Below are 24,530 nucleotides of genomic sequence, written 5' to 3'. Positions count from 1 at the left end.
AATGTGCTTTTCAAAATCTCTTCTCTAACCCCCTCTTCGCAAATAAACTCCAAACAAAATAAAACACCTCATCCAGTCTTCCCTGTCTCTGTAAGTGGAACCTCCATCGCTTGAATATTTAAGCCAGGAGCCTGGCAGTTGTTTTCTTCCCCTTTTTATCTTACTTTATTTTTCAACCTTTTAACAGAAGTAAACATATGGTATAATGAATTCCTCTATATCCACCACCCAGCTTTAAACACTATCTGCTCACAGGATATCTTGTTTCATCTAGACCAGGATTTCTCAGTCTCAATACTGTTGTCATTTGGGTTGATAGTTCTTTGTTGTGAGGGGGACTGTCCTGTGAGGGGACAGGATTAGCTCTGGCCTCTAACCACTGGGTGCCAGTAGCAGCTTTCCCAGTTGTGACAACCAAAAATGTTTCGCAATTCTGCCAAATGTCCCCTGGGGGACAAAATTGCTCCTGTTTGAGAATCACTGACATACCCACATCAGCTTCTCCCTTTCCTCTTCCTTATCTTTTATATCCAATTCGTTAACTGCTTCTACCTGAAAATATACGTCTGTTCATTTCTCTCCAGATCCACTGCATCTGCCCTGATCTCTCTCTATTCCTGATGCCATCCAATCTGACATGAGTCAGAGTGATGTTTTCAAAATGTAAATTGGATCTTATCACTCGCCTGCTTATTAAGCCTCTCGTGGCACTCCGTTCCACTTAGGATAAACTACCAAAACTCTAATTTGAATGCTAAGGCTCTGTATGAACCGTCCCCTGCTTATTTCTGTAGACTTATTTACCTCATTTCTCTTGCCTCACCCTATGTATCCCCCTTACCCCATGACTTAAAGACAAAAGTAGATAAATACCAACTTTATTACCTGATGTGCAAAATTATTGAAGATGCTTTCATAATATTTGCTTACATTGTATATTTTTTCAGGTGTTATGAGTGCGATGAAAAATTATCAACACATTGTAATAAGAAGGTTTTGGCTCAGATAGTTGATTTTCTCCAGAAACATGTTTCTAAAACACAAACAAGTAAGTTAATAGCAGTTGCTAAAGAAATTTGTATTGAAGTATGATATTTTATAATTCTTATAAAGAGATAATAAATTCATAAAGAGTACTTTGGATTTTACTGTGACCTCTCAGTACGAGTGCCATGAATTCTTAGGTAGCAGTTTTGTGATGTTATCTTGTGTTGTATTTACATAACTAATAATGAGAAGCTGGAGAGGATAGTGACTGGATTGTGGGCTTTTGAATCAAACAATGCTGAATTTGAATTTAGTTTCCACCTAAATTACCTACTGTCTGTGTGCCTTTGACTCCTTAGTTTCCTTATGTAAAAAATTAGTACGATAATTCTATCAAGTGGGAATGTTGTGAAGCTTAGGGATGTTTTCTAAAGATTTAGAAATAATGTGTGTAAAAATACTTGCATAGTCCCTGACACATTTATGAAATGATATCTGTTATATCATTGGAATACTGTTCTGACGCTAACTACCTGGAATTAGGCTAACCTTGCATATTAAGGGCTCAGTTCCCCCAAAAGATTGCCCTTACTTCAGACACCATTCTCAAGCTAGGTGTTCTCAGGACGCCCCCCCCCCCATTTCCGACCAACTGGCTACAGGGGTTCCCACTGTCCTCTTAATTCAATAATTTGCTAGAATGACTCAGAAAACACTGGAAAGTGCTATACTTACAATTACAGTTTCATTATAGCAACAACAACAAAAAGAAATAGAAATCAGGACTGGCCAAAAGAAAAGACATGTAAGGCGAGGTCTGGGAAGGTACCAAACATGAAACTTTTCTGTCTTCTTCCTGTGGGGTCAGGATGCCTCACCTTCTCAGCACATTGATGTGTAACAATACACACAGACTGTTGTTAACCAGGGAAGCTCACTGGAGTTTTGGTGTCTAGCGTTTTTATTAGGGTTTCATTGCATAGGCATGGCTGATTGAATCATTGGCCACATGATGTAACTCAGTCTCCAGGATCCCAACCCTCTAATCACACGTTTGGTCTTTCTGGCATGGCTGGCTCCCATCCTGAGTCATCTCATTCGCATACATTGTCTAAGGTCCCACAATGAATAAAAAAATACTTCGTTAACATAAACTACCAAGTGTGGTCTGAGGGGCCCACCATGAGTAAAACAGACACTCCTGTCACTCTGGAAATCCGAGGATTTAGAGGGGGCTTCTCAGGAACCTGGGACAAAAGACAGCCAAATCCTTTATTATACAATAGTAACGTATTATATATTGTACTTTGTTGTCTAACATATAAGCAGTATATAATACACATTAATATAAATTACGAATATATAGGGAAGGAGTTTCTTCATTCAAAAATATTAAGTACCTACCACATGCCATGCTTTATGCTTTATTTGATATGTAGTGGTAAAGCAAAAATAGTTTTTATGTTGCCCTCATGAAGTTTAGAGCATAGTGGGAGAGACAGACAGAAACATAACACATATGTAACTTTGATAAGTGCTACAAAGGAAAAGAACAGATTGCAGTGATAAGTAATAATCTCAAGGTCATAGTGATCAAGAAAGGCCAATATGGCTGGAGTGTGGTTTGCTGGGAGAAAGCAGAATGTGGTAAAGTTAAGATGTAGGTGGGCAGGTCATGAAGGATACTGTAAGGAATTCCATGGTAAAGAATTTTTATTTTATTGGAAGTGTAATGGAAGCTATTAAAGTGTTTTAAGCAGAAGAGTAATAGTCATTTCATCTTTTTAAAAATAAAGATAACTCTACCAAATGGAGAATAGACTGTTGTGGGTTAAGATTGGAGGTGGGGAGATCCTTAAGGAGGTAAAAGGAGGTTATTGTGGTAGGGCGGGTGAGAGATGAGTAGGGGTTCTGGTGGAGAGTGGGTGGACTCTCTGGTGTCCACTCTCTGGTGGAGAGTGGTGTAATGAGTGAGGGAAAGTAGGAGGAATCAAGTACATACCTCAGGATTTTGATTAACTAGGTGAATGGGAATAAATGGCCATGGTAATTTGGAAATGCTTTTAGAGCAGGAATTGAACTGCTTAGTAGGTGGCATCAGAAACTGAAAAATTATATAGAAATATAGTTTTCAGCTGTATTTTCTGTAGCTCAATATAGAATGATTTTTGGTAGCTGTTGCTCTGAGACAGTAATGATGAAGACATTGGAGGAGGAACTAGAGGAGGTAAACTCAGGTTCTTTGACAGCAGAAGAAATGATTCATTTTATCACTCATTCATTGGAAAATATGGTGGTTATAGGCATTTAATACTTATAGAACAGAGGTTGGTCTTAATGCTGTCTCCTGAAAGCTGCCCATTAGTTTTTTTGGCCATAAGAAGAAATGTAGGGGGCTTCCCTTGTGGCGCAGTGGTTAAGAATCCGCCTGCCAATGCAGGGGACACGGGTTCGAGCCCTGGTCCAGGAAGATCCCACATGCCGCAGGGGCAACTAAGCCTGTGTGCCACAACTACTGAGCCTGCGCTCTAGAGCCCGTGAGCCACAACTACTGAGCCCATGTGCCACAACTACTGAAGCCCACACGCCTAGAGCCCATGCTCTGCAACAAGAGAAGCCACTGCAATGAGAAGCCGACACACTGCAACGAAGAGCAGCCCCCGCTCGCCGCAACTAGAGAAAGCCCGCGTGCAGCAACAAAGACCCAACACAGCCAAAAATAAAATTAAAATAAATTTTTAAAAAAAAGAAGAAGAAATGTAGGGATATGATGGCAAGGGTGGCAAAAGTACAACTGTAGAAGTTATTTTCTCTGGATTTTTTACGTTAGAGGTTCCTTGAGGTTAAGAACAAAGCCAGTCTGATTCCATTCAGTTTTACAGATTTCTTGAATATTTATTATCACAAAGGATGTAAGGTAGGGAGTGTGGAATGGTATGGGAGAAAAACCACGGGCTTTGAGTCAGGGGAGTCTGGCATTCAAATTTGACTCTTTCAATCACTAGCTCTGTGACCTGGGGCATATTACAGTTTGTCTGATCCTCATTTTCCTCAGCACTTTCTCCCTCTTTCCCATGGGAAGAGAGATTGATAAGACCTTTCCTAAAGAAGTTTAAAAAAGGTGTGAGATTTAAAAAATGATGTAAGTCGAAAAGAATTTGTATTTTGAGTGATGTTCAGAGTCCTTCAAATATTCAAAGAGGGATGCAGTGTTCAATTGAAAGGAACTCAAAAGGAATCGTGGAGGAGCTGGCTTCCAAACCGACCCTTAAAGGATGAACTTGAGTAGGTAGAGAGGAGAGAAGAAATCATTTCAGGTTCCGGGAAGGAAACACCAATGGAAGCTTTAATTGTGTTTATGCAACCATGGGTAGCACCTGGAATGGGGGAAACAGGTTCTTGAAGGAGTTTGAGAGTGTGTAGAGCCTTTAAAGTTAGGGTGAGACAGGGCTTACCTGGTGGCGCAGTGGTTGGGAGTCCGCCTACTGACGCAGGGGACGCGGGTTCATGCCCCGGTCCGGGAGAATCCCGCGTGCCGCGGAGCGGCTGGGCCCGTGAGCCATGGCCGCTGAGCCTGCGCGTCTGGAGCTTGTGCTCCGCAGCGGGAGAGGCCACAGCGGTGAGAAGCCCACGTACTGCAAGAAAAAAAAGTTAGGGTGAGACATAGTTCTGAATCCAGGGTTTCCAGAAGTTCTAGGGCAAAATGTTAGTATCTTTGTGTTCCAAGTTACAGCAGCTCTCAGGCAAGTTTGACTTAAAATAATATCCCTTGGTATTTTAGAAGTAAGTTTTTTGGGATAGTAATATTTTTATAAGATACTTTACAAATCAAATATGAAAGTTGCTATTGAGGTTTGTAAGAATGCTGGATATGATTATATAGCTATTTTAAATGATAATCGAGAAGATTGTAGAAATGTAAAAATGTCTGTATATGGTAATTCAGAAAGACTATGAAACTGTATATATTGTTTTCAAATCGCAGGATGAGAGTGATTTAAATGGAGCCTTTTTATATTTTGCATTAAGTAAAAATAACTACTGAGAGGAAAGCCTGTACCTGTACCTTAAACATGTTTTTAAGTTGTACGATGCCTGGGCTAATTTCACGTCTGATATATCTAATTCAGCTTCTCTGCTCAGTGAATCTCAACTTTTGTTCCCAGTAGCCCTTTAGACTCTTAAAAAATTATTGAGGACTTAAAGAGCTTTGGTTAGGTAGGGTATATCTATTAATATTTATCATATTAGAAATTAAATATAAAAAATTAGAATATTTATTAATTTACTGAAAAATAGCTGTAATTCCATTACATGTTAACACAAATAACATATTTTTAGAAAAGATAACGGTTTCCAAAACAACACAAACCTAATGAGTGGCATTGTTTTACATTTTTCCAAATCTCTTGAACGTCTGGCTTAATAGAAACAGCTGGATTCTCATATCTACTTCTGCATTCAGTCTGTTCTGATATCACATGGCCTGTAGCCTCTGTAAAACTGCTTTGTATAATTGAGAATGAACAAAAGTAAGAAAACCAAATAACATCTTGGGCTTATTATGAAAATATCTTGGAGCTTAAGGACACCCAAAAGGGGGGGCTTGTCTTCAGATACACTTTGAGAACTGCTAAACTAGCACATTTCTGTCTTTATAGTTTCTGTCTTCAGTCTTTCTTGCCCTAAGGCTCAGCTCAGATCCTACTTCAGTGACACTTTCCCAATCCTTTGTTTTATCTCTTCTTCTATGTAGCATACTTTAGAATCTTAACACTTGATTTTGTGGCGTTCAGCTTTCATATGTATCTGTATCTTGTTTATAAAACTGTACATGCCTTGAGGATTGTACCCTGGCCTATATTCTTTTTGATTCTCATATGACTAGGTAGTAAATACTGCTGAATTGAACTGAACTAGCATGTGAGCAGTTTTTACTGAGGAAGTAGATACGCTTTGCATTTTCACCAAAACACCCCTGAATATTATCAAATTATTTTATTTATTCATTCAGTCTATGAATATACTTGAGTTTCTACCTTGTGCCAGACACTGTGCTAGATATTGGAGATACGGTGGTGAATGAGACAGATCTATTTCTCAGTTCCTGCCATTATTGATCTTTTGGTTAGTGAGGGATATTGACAAATCACAATTATAATTGCTGTTTAAATAGTGCTGTGAGGAGCAAGAACAGGGGCCTGTGAGAGCACTTTGGAGTAGTATCTGATCTGGACTAGAGGATCCAGGAAGGTTTTATTGAGAGGAAGAGATTTCTAAGCTGGAATCTGAAGGATAGCTAGATGTTAGGTAGGCAGAGAGGGAAGGGGTGTGTGCTCCAGGCAGAGGAGATAGCCCATAGATGAGGGAGCCTGATACGTTCAGGGGATTGTATAGAGCTGCAGGGTTGAGTTTTGTGATGATGGCGGGGTGGTGAGAGGTGAGACTCTGGAGGTAAGTAGAAGCAGCTATTGAAGGGCCTTGTAAGTTTCGAGTTTATCCTGGAGGCAATGAAGAGCCACTTATAGGTTCTAAGAGGAGAAGTGGATGATCAGTTTTGTATTTCAGAAAGATCACTTACTGTACTATGGAGGTACACAGGAATGCCTTAATATGTATACCTGCCCATTCATATGTCAATATCAATTTATTATATGACCAAATAAAGATTTCTAAGGCTAATGGTTAACTAAGAGTTAGTGGAATTTTGAGAACAAACATTTGAGGTAATTCTTAGTTGGTTCCAAAGTAGACAAGTAGTGGAATAGCAAGTTTTTCCTTTTTACTCTTTAAAGATTAAACTTCTTTTCAGCTGTAGAAATGGGCAAATTACATTAATACTACATGACTGGTTTAGGTAATTGCATTAAGCAGTTGAGGGAATCCCAGTGCTGGTTCCCAGAAGAATGCTTACAGCTGTGTAGATGCCACATCTGATGCTAGGATTTGCTTTAAAAAAAATAATCTCTCCACACTCTCCCCCTCAAACATATACAAGAAAACTAAAAACAACAAATAAAATCCCCGTATAACGAAAAGGTCATATAACACAAGATTGAAAAAGAGCAAGAAAACTTTCTTGTGAGACCCACCCAGAAATATGTGTTGTTAAAAGTGGGCCAATATTCTCTGAAGGGCTTATTTCTCACTTTGGTAGTCTAGTAAATGTCATGCAAGTGTTCTACAAACACTTATAGAATACGGGAATTCCTGTTGAAATTATATCATTGAATATTGGTTTGCTATGTGTGAACTAGACAGATGATAGATAATCCCACATTCTTTTCTAAACCAATAAATTTGGCCCATAATTTTAATACTGGTGGGATGCCATTTTCAAAGAACTTAAAGAGAGCATAAAATATTATATTCTGTTAAATTCATCAAGCTTATGCTCTTGGTATAAAAAGCCATGTTATGTTGGTTCTTTTGGTTTTATTAAGTATAAGTTTGCTGTATCTTTTTTTTTTTTTTTTTTTTTTTCCGGTACGCGGGCCTCTCACTGTTGTGGCCTCTCCCGTTGCGGAACACAGGCTCCGGACGCGCAGGCTCAGCGGCCATGGCTCACGGGCCTAGGCGCTCCGCGGCACGTGGGATCTTCCCGGACCGGGGCACGAACCCATGTCCCCTGCATCGGCAGGCGGACTCTCAACCACTGCACCACCAGGGAAGCCCTGCTGTATCTTTTTGAAATAAGAAAGTATGGTACATTTGGGATCTGAAATAATGTATCTGAGAATAAATAATATTGTACCCTTTTACAGTAACAGTTTGTAATGTAATACTTTGACTTTTCTTTATAAAGTAATACATTTTGTTATTTCCATATATAAAAGGGGTTAGGGACAAAAAATGTTGAACACTTCAAAAACAATTTGTTTTACCTGTAGGGATGTAAATCTATGGTTCCTCATCCGAACTACAGAACACAGAGTTACTTGAATGACTGTTTTCTCAGTTCCCCCCCAAAATGGCACTAACTTGTGGATATATATAGGGAGAAGTTAATTGGGTACAGTGGGTACCTATGGCATTAGGGCTTAATTTTTTTTGACGAACCCTTTGAGAAGGGCTACTATAAACTTTAATAAAACTGTAAATTCGGGCTTCCCTGGTGGCGCAGTGGTTGAGAGTCTGCCTGCCGATGCAGGGGACGCGTGTCCGTGACCCGGTCCGGGAAGATCCCACATGCAGCGGAGCGGCTGGGCCCGTGAGCCATGGCCGCTGAGCCTGCGCGTCCGGAGCCTGTTGCTCCGCAACGGGAGAGGCCACAACAGTGAGAGGCCCGCGTACCGCAAAGAAAACAAAAACAAACTGTAAATTCACACACCAAAAGCATCCAGCAATTGATTACATCCAGCTTTTGCTTAAAAGAAGTGGTCTTTTCTTTCATATCACTACTAGCATTTCATTAGTGTCTTAACTTGTCACACGTATTAACCTTATCATCCATTGTTATACAGACAGATAGCAGATTATAAGGGTTAAGTGTGTGGATTCCGAACCCAGACTACCTGGGTTTAAATCTACTCCCTACACATAGCTGTGTGCCTTCGTTTGATCATCATCTTTACAGTGGGGAAAGTTATCGGAGGAGATGATGCTCTCAGACTTTTTCTTTAAATAAGCAAACTGCAAAATAGGTTTGCTTTCCCCGTGCCTATGAGAAACTTGGGATGTACCAGTGTTCCGTTTCCGGTTTAACCAAGGCAATTCACAAATACTTATACCTTTGAGAAAAGAGAGACATTTAATATTACTTGGCAACAAATCCACTATTGGTTGTTTTCAGTTTTCTCCAAGATGAGCAAAGCTGCATCTCTGTGCACTTATTCTTCTGTTTCTGTAGGTTAAATTTTTTGGAATTTCTGGCCAATTTATAAACATCTTAAATTTTGATTACTGTTGTTTAGCTGCCCTCCAGAAAGATTATACAAAGGGTATAGTTGACAAGAATACTTGTTTTTCCATGTTTAACTTTGTTTATAGTTTTTAGGTTTTTTGGTTTGGTTTTGGGGGGGCAGTAATGAAGTTTTTAGTGTCATTGTTGCCAAGTCCATCAGTCTTTTCTGTAATGGTTTTTTAGCCGTTGGGGTCATGCTTTGAAAGTCTTTTGTACTCCACGTTTATAAAGATATTCACCCATAGTTTTCTGGTACATTCAGGGGTTTTTAAATTTATAACTTAATATCTTTAAACTTGGTTTAAAAAAATAATTAGAGGATCTTTGTGTTGGAGTCGTTTTTATGGTAGAAAAATTTGAGGTACTTAAGGTTACTTTTTAGATATTAGATAGACTTAGTCTTAGCCAAGTGTGGAAACAGTGTTTTTCTTCTCTTTATTTTGGCTTTGCTGGTGCTTCAGCCAGTTTTCTGTCTTGTAAGACTTGAGTTATGTACAAAGCCCATCAGGTCTGCTCAATTAACCAGCTACTCTTTGAGTACTCAGATTATAGGCTTAAAGATATATATAAGACCTATAAAAGACCTATAAAAAGATAGGGATATAAAAGACCTATAAAAAATTTATCTAGAATGCCTGAAGTTTCCTCTTAATCTTCTTTGCATTCTGGGGTCTATGTTATTTTATTACATAAGTGCAATACTTGATGACAGTGTTGGTAATATAAAGGAGATAAGTAAGGTGAGATAATGATATATATATTTATATATTTTATTATAAATATATCTTACATATATTATATTTATATATGTGATATATATTATTAATAACCTTCTAACCCCGAAATTCTGTGAAGATTCTTTTTAATTACAGGCATTTCATGGGTTCAGGTAAAACTTGAGGAAAACAAAACAAATGATCAAAATTTTGTATAGTTTATCTTTTTTGTTATTGCTGTAGCAGCTTTGTCCTTTTAATTATATCATACTTCAAAACATCTTGAAGTTCAGTCCTTAGTGCATTCATTCTGTGTTTGTAAAGGAAGAGTTCTTAAAGTGAATATGATCTAAAATCACTGCCATATTAAGAAAGCTTTGCTGTCTCTAAAGACAAAATGATCAATAATTATTCTTCATTGGAAGTAATAAATTGCATTTTATTAAAACGCATACCTGTTTGTAGGTCAGATAATTGAGAGACTGATTCAAACATGCTTGTTTTAAACTAGAATCTTAAACTCTCAGCTGACAGTTTCTTAGTGAGCAAATGTACATAAATACTTAGCTTCTAAAAGTTTTACCAAGGTGTTATCATGAATGTAAGGCTTAATATCTCTATGCTGTTCTATATGTCCTTATACTCTAGTCATAAATCATAGGCAATTAGTTATAAATAATTACAGATAGTGGTTCATATAGTACCTGGTACACAGTGGACATTTGATAAATCAATTTTATTTGAGTTGTTACATTTTATAAACATGCTACTTAGTATTAAGAAAATGAAAAAATTGCACTTTAAGATACATATAAATAGTTCTTAGAAAATGTCATTCTATTTTCTAGTTATATTATCTGATTTATTTAATGTTCAAGTCTAATAGCATAATTAATTTTGAGCATATTCTCACAGACTTAATAAATGTAAAAGTCAACAAACAGACCCTTGCCACTTGTGTGAAGTGGCTATTTAACCATGAAATAAACTATTTTTATTGCCATTGCCCCGTGGATATGTTCTTTCTGGCAGTGCTGTCCATATTTGGTGGCTATATGCATGGAGAGCCAGGTGGTGCTGAAAAGCATCGCACAGTGAAGCGTGGATATATCTAGGTTTGACATTTGTCATCCCTTACTGCTGCAGGGAAGGGTAAAATCTGTTTTTCCATATGCTTACACTTTTTTTGCCTGCAGTTTTGACCAGATGGTCTTATGAACATTGTTTACTTTAGGATGCTATCCCAGATGTTTTGAAAACTGATGGGTAAATGTGGTACACAGATACATAAATCATTTGCATATTATGGTTTAAAAAATGCTATTTGGTCTTATAAGACTAAAATATAATTTATTTCTGGAAGTATTTTTCCAAGTGAATAATAAATATATATTTATGATATATATTTATATATAGTTAATATAATCTATATAATTTATTTTCCCCAACGACTGTTTTCATATTAATAAGCTAAAAAATATTATGGCAACATTTATTAAGGATGTTAACGAAAGGAAATACTTTTGAGAAGGCATGTTTGTTTGTGGTTGCATATACTCAAATCTGTAAGAATCTTTCCTGCTAGTTTTTGTAATTCTTCTCATTGTGCATAAATCACTGAAGAGAAATTGCCTGGCAAAATGACAACGGATTTATAATCAAAAGATTATCATTATAACCTTGGGCAAATCACTTAACCTGTTGGAAACTGAGTTTTGTTAGCATAATATCAGAGTAACAGCCTTGCCCCAAAAGATGGAGCACTGCTTGGATTTAATTACTCTTTCATCTTAAATCTCTTAAAAATCACTGTGAAACCATCTAGTGGCAACAGCTATAATGTGAGCCCGAAACCGGCTAATTCTGGGCTTTAGTTAGAATCTCAGATATAATTAAGAGGTGGATTGCTCTCGTTTGCAAACCCAGCCAGGATCTGTATGGAGCTTCCTCTTGTTTGTGTAGTGCTTCTCACGCACTGGCTGGCTTTTTTCATTTGCTTTTACATTCCCTTGTAGGTTTGAAGACTGTCTGGCCTTTTCCTGCTTTTCCTTTTTTCTGTGCCTGGACTCTGCACCTCAGTGACCTTCTCCATTGATTGTACCACCCTTTGTCCCCAAGCTCTGTAATGGGGTTTAATTTTTATCACTTATTTTATTATCTGGAGGACAGGAGAAGAGATCTATTTTGCTAGTGCTTTTCTCTGTTAACTCAGAATTCTAGGGTTGGGCGTTAAAAACAGCTCTTCATTATCTAGACAACAGATATCCAGTAACAACCAATAATGTTTAAAGAATAAACAAACAGGAATAAAGGAGAAAAACAGGTAATAGAGTTTATGATAAAATATTGCATCACAGGATAAAAGTTAAGAGTTGAAAGAAAATTTTTTTCCTTGTAATAGATTTGCTTAATGAAAGAAACATCTGAGAAACCACCAATTTATTTCTCTCAATGAGAGGTTTCCACGTGTCAGAAAGAAAAGCCAGGATCATGAAAACCACAAAGTCAATGTAAAAGGCAAAACTCATATTAGCAATTCAGAAAATCCAGTTAGAAATGAGATAAACTTGAGGGGAACACCTCCAGAAAATATAGGAAATGATAAAAGAGAGAAAAGTGAGAGCAGATAAACAGGGGACATGAAGGATAGTTCTTGAAGATACGGATTTTGGCACAAATAATTTCGGGGGCCTCTCTGGGCTGTTTTTCACGCTCTTAAATAGTGCTTAGCATGCCAGGTGCTTTGCAAAGCAAATTTAACTCATTTGGGCCTTCCCTGGTGGCACAGTGGTTAAGAATCCACCTGCCAATGCAGGGGACACAGGTTTGAGCCCTGGTCTGGGAAGATCCCACATGCCTCAGAGCAGTTAAGCCCGTGCACCACAACTACTGAGCCTGTGCTCTAGAGCCTGTGAGCCACAACTACTGAGCCCACGTGCCGAAACTACTGAAGCCTGTGCGCCTAGAGCCCATGCTCCGCAAGAAGAGAAGCCACTGCAATGAGAAGCCCACGCACTGCAGCGAAGAGTAGCCCCCGCTCGCCGCAACTAGAGAAAGCCCGCATGCAGCAACGAAGGCCCAATGCAGCCAAAAATTTAAAAATAAATAAATAAATTTATTTTAAAAACATTTAGCTCATTTAATCCTTATGAAAACCGTGTGAGGGCTTCCCTGGTGGCGCAGTGGTTAAGAATCCACCTGCCAATGCAGGGGACATGGGTTCGAGCCCCGGTCTGGGAAGATCTTCTTTTTATTAGTTGGCATTCTCTTGTAAGGAAAAGTTTTTTCTTTTATCCTCATTTTAAAAATCTATTATCAGGGCAGACTCATTCTCATTTTGTTCAGTGAATAATAATTTATCAGTACCCTTCTTTATTTTGATATTCAAATTGTTCCAGATTGGACCACTGGGAACCTGTTTAAAATGACGCCTGTGTGTTTTGATGTACCGTTTTTTTTTTTTTGGAGCACTTCCTTATTTTCTGGCATAACAAAAATGTTATAGGCTCATTTGCCTCTTTTGCTGCCCCAGGTTTAGAATCAGCCTTTCCTTCAAGGGGTCTTCATTCCTTTTAGTGGGAATGGTGTTTAGAAACCAAGATCTGGTCCTTCCTACTTTTTTTTAACTTCATTTTAAAATATTTTATTTTATTTTATTTATATTTTTTTTGCGGTACACGGGCCTCTCACCGTTGTGGCCTCTCCCGCTGTGGAGCACAGGCTCCGGACGCACAGGCTCAGCGGCCATGGCTCACGGGCCCAGCCACTCCGCTGCATGTGGGATCCTCCCGGACCGGGGCACGAACCCGTGTCCCCCGCATCGACAGGCGGACTCCCAACCACTGCGCCACCAGGGAAGCCCCTAAAATATTTTATTTTTAAATTCATCTGGAATTTATTCTACAGTGTGGTCTGAGGTACGGATGTGTATATTAAGATGAATTAAAATTAACTGCTTTAGCAGTAGGATACAAAACAGGAGATACTTCTTTGCGTTTGTATTCTTGCCCTTCAGGAACATTGATTCAGAGGAAAATCTTATTTAATTTTAAATAATACATTTAAATTATGTCAAATGATATGTATTTAATTTTAAATCTCATGTCCATTATGTTTTCTCTAACTTAGATGCATTTTCTAGAATCATAAAACTTTATGAAGAAAAATGTGAAACAGGTGATAAAAAGGGAAGAAAAGACAGCAATGTAACATCTGTAAAAGGAATTACAAATTTAGGAAATACTTGCTTTTTTAATGCAGTCATGCAGGTAAGAGCCATGAGAAAACTTTGTAAAATGTAATTATATTAAAATTAAAATAATATAATATGTTAAAATTATATTAATTAATTTGTGTTTATTGGCACACCTGTGGACTGTCACATGACTGCTAAATGTTCGTCTAGAAGTCTGTCTGTTTTCTTTTTGATTGGTTAGGCTATCTTTAGCCATTGTCATACACATACATACTCCTTCTTTTTCCACAGTGCTTCTGAAAGATCTCTGTATTTTACCATGGCTCTGTCAGTAGTAGTGACACTTATTAAATGTAAAATGCATTCAATTAAATTTTCTAAAACTTAAAAATATTTTTGCTAGGCCAGATGACATTTGAAGCTTTGGGAGAGTATTTATTCTGTAAAATCAGAGGCATATTATAACTGAATCAGAAGATGTTGCTTTTGTTTTCTTTCAGAATTTGGCACAGTCTTACATTCTTACTGAACTGATGAATGAGATCAAAGAACACGGTACAAAACTCAAGATTGTTCCTTCCTCAGACTCTCCACTGGTGAGAAATATAATTAGCTGGATAATAGCTCTGTTTAGATAAGCCAGTGATGTTGCCAAAACCTATCTTTCTTATTTGTCACAACTATCAATTGAGATGGTAGTCAGAGAATTTGAAAAAATAATTCAGAAGCATTTTGTGAAAATAAACGATAAGATTTAAAACTTCTAAAGTCATAGCTTTAAGGTATGTTATAGTTCAAACATATCATGGGTCAGACAGCACAAAAAATGTTGAGGCAGCTTTCAAACAGACATACTAGAAAAGACAAACGGTTTTGCCTTTTGTTGAATGAAATGTCTAGGATTCCTGTTTTGTAGTTACTGGTGACAACTACTTAAATACAGCATTTTTGCTCTTTAAAGGTAGATTTAATTTTAATAGTGATCATCTAAAGGTTTTTTGGAGCCTAATTTGACATTGGGTTTTTAAACTAATGAGAAAGGGGAAAAAAGGCAGCCTTTGACATTCAGAAGCTAGCCTGACACCCACAGTTAGGCCATGTTATTCAAACAATCTCACAGAATACCAGACTCGAGCTAGGTTACCCCAAGACTGTTACAATGAGACAGAGCAAGGCCACTTCATAATTTTCTCTAAACACAAACTCTACCACTTAGAAAATCCCAAACACCCTCTTTTGGCCTAAATGAGTCACTGCAACTTTTTTTTTAACTAGTTACAGCTTTACGCTCATTTTAGCCTCCTTTTATTGAGATATCCAATTGTAGAAATACCCTCACTTTCGGACAGCATCCAATTGAGAGCAGACCTCTGCTTCCTTAGATTATTTTCCTTAGATTAACTTCTTCCCTGAATAACGCAACTAAAGCCCAAATTCTACATCAGTTCTCTTGAATACCCTCTGAGAGACTCTCCATGGTTCCCCAGTGTGTGTGTTCTCCCTCAGTAGAACAAGTATAAACCCACCTTGTTCAACTACAGATGTGTTCCTGGTGGTCTTGGGCTGGAGGGCATTTACACTAATAGTTATGATTTCAGTTAGAAATTGATTTGTGTGTGTGTGTTTTAGAAGAACAGAGAGTGAATGTATAGCTCATGATCTGGCTTTTGAAATACTTAAGAAAGAGGAGTTCTAAAAGTTCTTAGCCCAGTGTAGTAATCTTAGATTTTTCTTCCAAGGAGGCAATTTTTAAAGACAATATTGTTGTATTTTTTTTGTTGAAAGGGCAGTCTGTAAACTCATTGCCTGTTCAGCCTCTTAAAATTTTTATGTTAGAGCCCAGTGCCCTCTTCTAGATTGTAGTGAGATAGTGAAGACTACTTTACTAAATGGAAGTTAATGCTAGTCATTTGAAAAGATTTCTTATTAACTGTGATTGGATGTTAGGTTTAAGTATTTCACATGTGGAGCTGTGAAATTACTATATATGGCAATCATATTATAGCTGATCACTGTAGGTTTGTGTCATTCTAAGAGGGGAATTTTCAATCTTAGGTCTTAGTTTTTTAGGACATACAGCAGACCTGGGCTGTGGGACTATCAGTGTAGATCACTACTTTTTCAGTCACCAGTTTTATTTGGTCCTTCGTAACCTGTATGCCTTTTCTTTCTTTTCCTTACTTTATTGTGCTGGCTCGAGCCACCAGTAACATGTTGAATAGAAGTGATGAGAGCAGACATCCTTGCTTTAATCCCAAAATTAAGGGAAAAACACTCAGTCCTTCATTATAAAGAGTAGGTACAGGGACTTTCCTGGCAGTCCAATGGTTAAAACTCTGCACTCCCAATGCAGGGGGCATGGGTTCTATCCTTGGTTGGGGAACTAAGATCCTGCATGGTGAGGCCATAAAAAAAAGAAAAGAGTAGGTACAAAATAAGCTACAAGTTATATTGTACAACACGGGGAATAGCCAATATTTTATAATAACTATAAATGGTGTATAACTTTTAAAAATTATGAATAATAATATTGTACACCTGTAACTTATGTAATATTGTACACCAATATACTTCAATTTAAAAAAAAAAAAAGAGGATTTAAGGCTAGACACTGCAGGGGCTTCCCTGGTGGTGCAGTGGTTGAGAGTCTGCCTGCTAATGCAGGGCACACAGGTTTGAGCCCTGGTCTGGGAGGATCCCACATGCCGCGGAGCAACTAAGGCCCGTGAGCCACAACTACTGAGCCTGCGCGTCTGGAGCCTGTGCTCTGCAACAAGAGAGGCCGCGACAGCGAGAGGCCCGCGCACAGCGATGAAGAGTGGCCCCCGCTCGCCACAACCAGAGAAAGCCCTCGCACAGAAACTAAGACCCAACACAGCAAAAATAAATAAAATAATTAATAAACTCCTACCCCCAACATCTTCTTAAAAAAAAAAAAAAACAGACTAGACACTACACCGAAAAAAAAAAGAATGAACTTTTTAATTAATTGATTTATTTATTTTTGATGTTGGGGGTAGGAGTTTTTATTAATTAATTAATTTATTTTTGCTGTGTTGCGTCTTCGTTTCTGTGCGAGGGCTTTCTCTGGTTGTGGCGAGTGGGGGCCACTCTTCATCACGGTGTGCAGGCCTCTCACTATCGCGGCCTCTCTTGTTGCGGAGCACAGGCTCCAGACGCGCAGGCTCAGTAGTTGCGGCTCATGGGCCTAGTTGCTCCGCGGCATGCGGGATCCTCCCAGACCAGGGCTTGAACCCGTGTCCCCTGCATTAGCAGGCAGATTCTCAACCACTGCGCCACCAGGGAAGCCCAAAAAGAATGAACTTAACTGTAGGTTTTTCACAGGCGTTCTTTATAAGGTTGAGGACATTCCCTTCTATTCCTAGTTTTCTGAGCATTTCATCATGAATGGATGTTGAATTTTGTCAAGTGCTTTTCCAGCATCTACTGAGATTATCATAGTTTTTCTTCTTTATTCTCTGTTAATGTGGTAAGTTACATTGATTGATTTTCAAATGTTAAACCTATCTTGTATTCCTGGGACAAACCCCTGTTAGTTATGATGTATTCTTCTTCTTCTATGTTGCTGGATTCAATTTGTTAATATTTATATGAATATCAGCAGTGTGCTTACTTTTTTTTTTAACATCTTTATTGGTATAATTGCTGTACAATGTTGTGTTAGTTTCTGCTGTATAACAAAGTGAATCAGCTATACGTATACATATGTCCCCATATCCCCTCCCTCTTGCGCCTCCCTCCTACCCTCCCTATCCCACCCCTCTAGGTGGACACAAAGCACCGAGCTGATCTCCCTGTGCTATGCGGCTGCTTCCCACTAGCTATCTATTTTACATCTGGTAGTGTATATATGCCAATGCTACTCTCTCACTTGGTGAGCTTCCCCTTCCCCCTCCCCGTGTCCTCAAGTCCATTCTCTACGTCTGCATCTTTATTCCTGTCCTGTCCCTAGGTTCCTCAGAACCTTTTTTTTTTTTTTTTTACATTCCATATATATGTGTTAGCATACGGTATTTGTTTTTCTCTTTCTGACTTACTTCACTCTGTATGACAGACTCTAGGTCCATCCAGCTTACTACAAATAGCTCAATTTCGTTTCTTTTTATGGCTGAGTAATATTCCATTGTATATATGTGCCACATCTTCTTTATCCATTCATCTGTCTATGGACACTTAGGTTGCTTCCATGTCCTGGCTATGGTAAATAGTGCTGCAATGAACATTGTGATACATGTCTCTTTTTGAATTATGGTTTTCTCAGGGTATATGCCCGGTAGTGGGATTGCTGGGTCATATGGTAGTTCTAATTTTAGTTTTTTAAGAAACTTCCATCCTGTTCTCCATAGTGGCTGTATCAATTTACATTCCTACCCACAGTACAAGAGGGTTCCCTTTTCTCCACACCCTCTCCAGCATTTATTGTTTGTAGATTTTTTGATGATGGCCATTCTGACCAGTGTGAGGTGATACCTCCTTGCAGTTTTGATTTGCATTTCTCTGATGATTAGTGATGTTGAGTGTCCTTTCATGTGTTTGTTGGCAATCTGTATATCTTCTTTGGAGAAATGTCTGTTTAGGTCTTCTGCCCATTTTTGGATTGGGTTGGTTATTTTTTTGTTATTGAGCTGCATGAGCTGCTTGTAAATTTTGGAGATTAATCCTCTGTCAGTTGCTTCATTTGCAAATATTTTCTCCCATTCTAAGGGTTGTCTTTTCATCTTGTTTATGGTTTCCTTTGCTGTGCAAAAGCTTTTAAGTTTCATTAGGTCCCATTTTATTTTTGTTTTTATTTCCATTTCTCTAGGAGGTGGGTCAGAAAGGATCTTGCTGTGATTTATATCATAGAGTGTTCTATGTTTTACTCTAAGAGTTTGATAGTGTCTGGCCTTACATTTAGGTCTTTAATCCATTTTGAGTTTATTTTTGTGTATGGAGTTAGCGAGTGATCTAATCTCACACTTTTACATGTCGCTGTCCAGTTTTCCCAGCACCACTTATTGAAGAGGCTGTCTTCTCTCCACTGTATATTCTTGTCTCCTTTACCAAAAATAAGGTGACAATGTGTGCATGGGTTTATCTCTGCGCAGTAGTGTGCTTACTTTTAAAAAACTTTTTATTAAAGTATTCACACAGAGGAGTGTACATCATAAATGTAGAGTTGATGAATTTTCACAAACTGAATACACTGAACTGAAACTAACCAACATTTTTCTCAAGAAACAGAGCTTTACTAGCAGCTAGAAGCCCCCTTCAGGTTGCCTTCCGTTCCCTGCCTTCCTGCCTCACAAGGATAGCCACTAACCTGGTTTCTAAAGGGCAGATTAGTTTTGCCTGTTTTAATATTATATATAAATGAAGTTATACAATATGGACTCTTTTACATTTGGCTTCTGTCAACATGTTAGTGAGATTCACCCATATTTCATTCTCATCAATAAACTTGCTTTTGTTTTCAAAATTTAAATATACTTTTAAAAACAGGTTATTTACTCGCTCAGTTCTGAAGTTTTTAAACTGTCTCAAAATACTTAAGTTGGGAGCAGGGGATACTGCCCCTTAGTGCTTGAGCTTTGAAACTGCCTTAGCTTTTACTTTTGACCCTTGAGGTAGCTTTCAATTTACTGAACATTGCAGAAATCACTTATGATATTCAAAAGCTATAGAAAATTATAGCCTGTCTTTTCTGTGGTTTTAGCCAGATGGCTGATTTTTAACGATAGTTGGTATGAAATATATATGTAATTTGTATTTCATGAGTTTATGAATGAGACAACATATGTGATAGTTGTCTTAAAAGATAACATTCTATAGAGTCTGAGGATTATATTTGGGATCTGCTTTTTATTCATTGTCTGTAAGGAGAGGGGTTACTAGCAAGGATAACATTTTAGAAGATAAAACTTGACGGGGAAAAAATTCTAGAATAAAGAGTGTTGCTCCTTCACACAGTTGTAGCTGCTTTTGTCAAACTGTATGTCTCTCTCCTTTAAAAGAGGGAGATAGTGTACCAATTTGTGACATAATTTCTCATTCCTTATTTTGTTAGTAAAATATTTGGGGAAAAGAAGAGTATGGGGTTTTGCTCATAAATGTAATTTGTGATTATTTGTGAATTTGTACAAATTTGTGAATTTGTACAAATATCAAGTCGATGAGTAATTTTATTTTAGGAGAGCACATTAAGGGACAGTTACAAGCTGGTTTTTCACTCTTAAGCTAATAGTTTTATTAAGTAAAGGGCAGAGGATATGAAAATACCTGTATTTTTCAAGGTAAGGCATTTAATTTCATTTTTTATATATTCATCTTATATACACTTGAGGTGATTTAGTCATCATTTAAACAGAGTGTAACTTAGATTTTAAAAAATATTTTATTTAAAAATTGTGTATTTCTGATATAGAGTTGATCATGTTTTTAAAGGACCCATTAGTGGTGGAACTTTCAAGCCCTGGACCATTGACCTCAGCCTTGTTCCTGTTTCTTCACAGCATGAAGGAGACTGAAAGAGGACCGCTTTCTCCCAGAGTTCTTTTTAATCAGCTTTGTCAGAAGTGGGTACATCTACATTCTTAATATAAGTAATCATGAGTTACAAAACACTAACGTGTTTATCACTTAATATGAGTAGTTTGACTCTGTGACATGGCTGTTATTGCCTAGACTACCAAGAGAAAGAACTAACATTCGTTTAGTTGCAGCTGTGTGCCTTATCTAAATTATATCTCATAATACTCTGAAGAAGTGATTGTTTATCCCCATTTTATATATAAGGAAACTGAGACCCCCCAGAAGTTGAGTAGCTTACCTTGTTTCATGGTGACAAAAATAGGGTTTAAGTAGATATCTGTCCTGACTCAGAAGCCCATGATGTAATACCATAAAGTGAGAAAATTATAGAATTATAAAATCTAAGAGTGCTATAATAGATCATCTAACCTAGTTTTCTTATTTTTAAAGATGAGCTTTGAGGCATGCAGAATTTAAGTAAATTTCCCAAGATATCACAGTATATTTAAAAACAAAATACTTGTGTGCCTAGAAATAAACACATGTCATAAGGGACCTGACATTCATTTATTCCTTTATAGAAATTTGAGATCAACTACAAGTAGTTGCTAGAATCCAGGGGTACACAGCTTATGATTTATTAAAAACAGACCCTTTCAGGAGCTCATAAACTAGTCCAGTCCACAATTAGTAAAATATGTAGAAACAAAATTCTTTAAATGTGAACTTGCGTTTTTGTATATCTCCAGGTTTTAAAATTTCATTTTAATTTAAGCTAGTTACCTAAGCCATGGTATTGTATTATATTTTATTGCATTTTATTTTATCTCATAGTATTGTACCAATGTTAACTTTCTTTTTAAAAAAAGTTTATTGTGGGGCTTTCCTGGTGGCGCAGTGGTTGAGAGTCTGCCTGCCGATGCAGGGGACACGGGTTCGTGCCCCGGTCTGGGAGGATCCCACATGCCGCGGAGCGGCTGGGCCCGTGAGCCATGGCCGCTGGGCCTGCGCGTCTAGAGCCTGTGTTCCGCGGCGGGAGAGGCCACAACAGTGAGAGGCCCGTGTACCGCAAAAAAAGAAAAAAAAAAAAAAGTTTATTGTGGAAAGAACACAACATGAGATCTACCCTCTTAAAAAAATTTCAAGTGTACAATGTGTTATTGTTGACTGTAGGTACAGTGTTGCACAGCAGATCTCTAGAGCTTATTCATCTTGCTTGACTAAAACTTGTTCATTAATTAGTAACTCCACTTTTCCCCTCCCCCCTTTCTAGGTACCTCATATAATTGGAATCATGCACTATTTGTCTTATTGTAACTGACTTATTTCACTTAGCATAATGTGCCATGGTATTTTAAATGTAGTCCAAAATATGGAGGGTTTATTATATGTTTCATTTGGTTGCCAGGTGCTGTTTTTTCAAAGCCTAAAGAACAAAAAAGGCCTTTAAAAGTCTCAGAGACCTCGGTGCCTCATAGAGTTAAAAAGTTTTTAGGACATTATGTACTTTAGAAATCTGTTTTCGACTCTCCCCAAAATAACTTTATTTTGTGTCTTTTTTATTTTCTGGTTTTATAGAGATTTGTAAACATTTTCTAATTATTATTAAAATGATAGGTGCTCATAGATAAAAATTCAGACTACTGTTATCTGTTTTCTTTATTCTATCCAAAAGTGATTATGTATACATAGACATAAAAATAAATTGTTTGCAACTTGCTTGTTTTGCTTAATGTGTTTTATACATCTCTCTATATTAGTACATGTGGCTATAACTTATTTGATTTTACATATAGATATGTGTGTATATGTGTGTGTGTGTGTGTGTGTGTGTGTATATCATTGCACTTACGAGAGTATGTCTGTGGGATAAATAGAATTACTGGATCAAACGTTATTTGAAAATATTTTTAAATTGCATTTTCTTTTGCTTTATTGTATTTATTTTAAAAAGAGATATGTATATATTAACAAAAGTGATTAAAAAGAAAAAGTCAGGTGAAGATTTAAGCCATATATGTTGGGTCTATTTTTGGACTTTGTTCTGTTCCATTGATCTATATGTCTGTTCTTACCCCAATACTGTACTGTCTTGATTACCATAGCTTCATACTAAGTCTTGGAATTGGATGGTGTGAGTCCTCAAATTTTCTTTTTTTGGGGGGGTGGGTTACTGCTCTAGGTCCTTCACTTTTTTATGTGACTTTTAAATTAGTTTGTCAGTTGGGATTACATTGAATGTGTAGATCAGTTTGGAGAGAAATGACATCTTAACAATGTTGAGTCTTCCAATGCATGATTATCAGATACCTTTTCATTTATTTAGGTCCTTAATTTTTCCTCATCAAAATTTTATGTCTTTCATCCTATGAATCCTGCACCCATTTTGTTAGATTTACCTTAAGAATTTCATGTTTTTTTTTAATGGTAGTTATTGTAATTTGGTACTTAAATTTTTTTTCAATTTCTAGTTGCTCATTGCTAATATAGAGAAATACAATTGATTTTTGTGTATTGACCTTTTTTCTTGCTTCCTTGCTCAGTTCACTTACTGGTTAGAGTAGCTTTATGTAGATTCTTTGGGATTTCTTATGTAGACAATAATGTCATTGGTAAACACAGACCATTTTATTTCTTCTTTTCCAAGCTGTATCCTTTTATATATTTTTCTTATATTGCTGGCAAGGATCTCTAGTGTGGTGATGGAGTGATATAATAGACATCCTTGCTTTGTTCCTGATATAAGGGGCAGAGCATTCAGGCTTTCACACGTAAGAATGACAAGAGCTGTAGGTTTTTCATAGATGCCTTTTATCAGGATGAGGAAATTCTCATCCCTAGTTTTTTCTGAGAGATCTTATCAAGAATGAGTATTGGTATACCTTGATTCCTGGCCCAGAGAAAATGAGATAATAAATGTTTGTTGTTTTATAAGAAAAAAGAATGGGTATTAAATTTTACGGAGTGCTTTTTCTGCATCTATTAAAATAATCATATATTTTTTAACCTGTTGAAATAGTGAATTGTATTAATGGATATTCTGAATAGCTTTAGTGAACATACTTGATTTACAATAAACTGTATGTATGTAAAGTGTAATATCAGTTAAGTTTTAACATACGTATACACTTGTAACATCATTGCCACAGTCAATATGATGAATGTATCTGTCACCCCTAAAAGTTTTCTTGGGCCCCTTTGTAATCCCTCTCTGGACTCCTTCCCCAAGCCCCGCCCCAGGGCTACCCCTTACCTATTTTTTGCCACTATAGATTAGTTTGCATTTTTTTAGAATTCTGTATACAGTTGACCCTTGAACAACACAGGGTTTTGGGGCACCAACCCTCCCTGAAGTCAAAAATCTGCATATAACTTTACAGTCAGTCGGCCCTCCAGATCCCAGGTTCCACATTTGTTGATTCAGCCAACTGAGGATTGTGTAGTACTCTAGCACGTATTTACTGAAAAAAATCTGCATGTGAGTGGACCCGTACTGTTCAAACTTGTGTTGTTCAAGGGTCAACTATAAATAGAATCATACAACATGTACTCTTTTTTTGGTTTGGCTTCTTTCACTTGGCATAATTATTTTGAGATTCTTCCATGTTGTTTGCATACATTGATTGATTTTTGAAAGTTGAGCCAATCTCTTGAAGATTCTGTTATAATGGTGATTGTCAGACACTTTGACCACTTGTGATGAACTGTTGGGAGCAAATTCTTCAGCTTTCCTCTGGCTTTTTTTTCCCCTTCAGTATCTTATTTTGCAATAGTTTTGAGACTCACAAAAAGTTACAAGAAGAGTACAGAGTTCTGTGTACCCTGCATCCAGCTTCCATCAGTGATAATATCTTATATGATAGTAGTGCATTGTCAAAACCAGGGAATTGACATTAACATAGTACTATCAACTCCGGTATAGATCTTATTTGGGTGTCACTAGTTTTTACATGAACTCTTCCCTGAAAGGTTCAGAGATGCTAGAGTGATTCTATGTCTCCATTCTCATTCATGCCCATTTTTTAAAAATATTTATTTATTTCGTTGCATCGGGTCTTAGTGGCTGCAGGTAGGCTCCTTAGTTGAGGCTCGAGGGCTCCTTAGTTGTGGCATGCAAACTCTTAGTTGTGGCATGCATGTGGGATCTAGTTCCTGGACCAGGGGTCGAACCCAGGCCCACTGCATTGGGAACTCGGAG

At 37.4% G+C, this 24,530-nt stretch overlaps 1 protein-coding gene across 13 annotated transcripts in view; it reads left to right on the top strand.

Annotated features, from left to right (window-relative positions):
* The window catches only part of USP45 (ubiquitin specific peptidase 45), a 68,709-nt gene that overhangs the window by 11,742 nt on the left and 32,437 nt on the right, over positions 1-24,530 (top strand). For 9 of the 13 annotated variants that reach the window (XM_073789458.1, XM_019929473.3, XM_019929474.3 and 6 more), the window contains 4 exons: positions 948-1,048; positions 13,735-13,874; positions 14,302-14,397; positions 20,246-20,376. In XM_073789458.1, the coding sequence (XP_073645559.1) occupies positions 948-1,048; positions 13,735-13,874; positions 14,302-14,397; positions 20,246-20,376 (468 nt within the window). Of the gene's footprint in view, positions 1-947; positions 1,049-13,734; positions 13,875-14,301; positions 14,398-20,245; positions 20,377-21,201; positions 22,052-24,530 lie in introns of those variants that run through there. The other 4 variants (XM_073789459.1, XM_033867580.2, XM_073789460.1 and 1 more) reach the window with 3 other exon arrangements.

Source organism: Tursiops truncatus, chromosome 12, assembly GCF_011762595.2.
Source record: "Tursiops truncatus isolate mTurTru1 chromosome 12, mTurTru1.mat.Y, whole genome shotgun sequence".
NCBI lineage: Eukaryota > Metazoa > Chordata > Mammalia > Artiodactyla > Delphinidae > Tursiops > Tursiops truncatus.
Note: the sequence above shows the minus strand (reverse complement) of the source record. Positions and strands in the feature narration are given on the sequence as shown.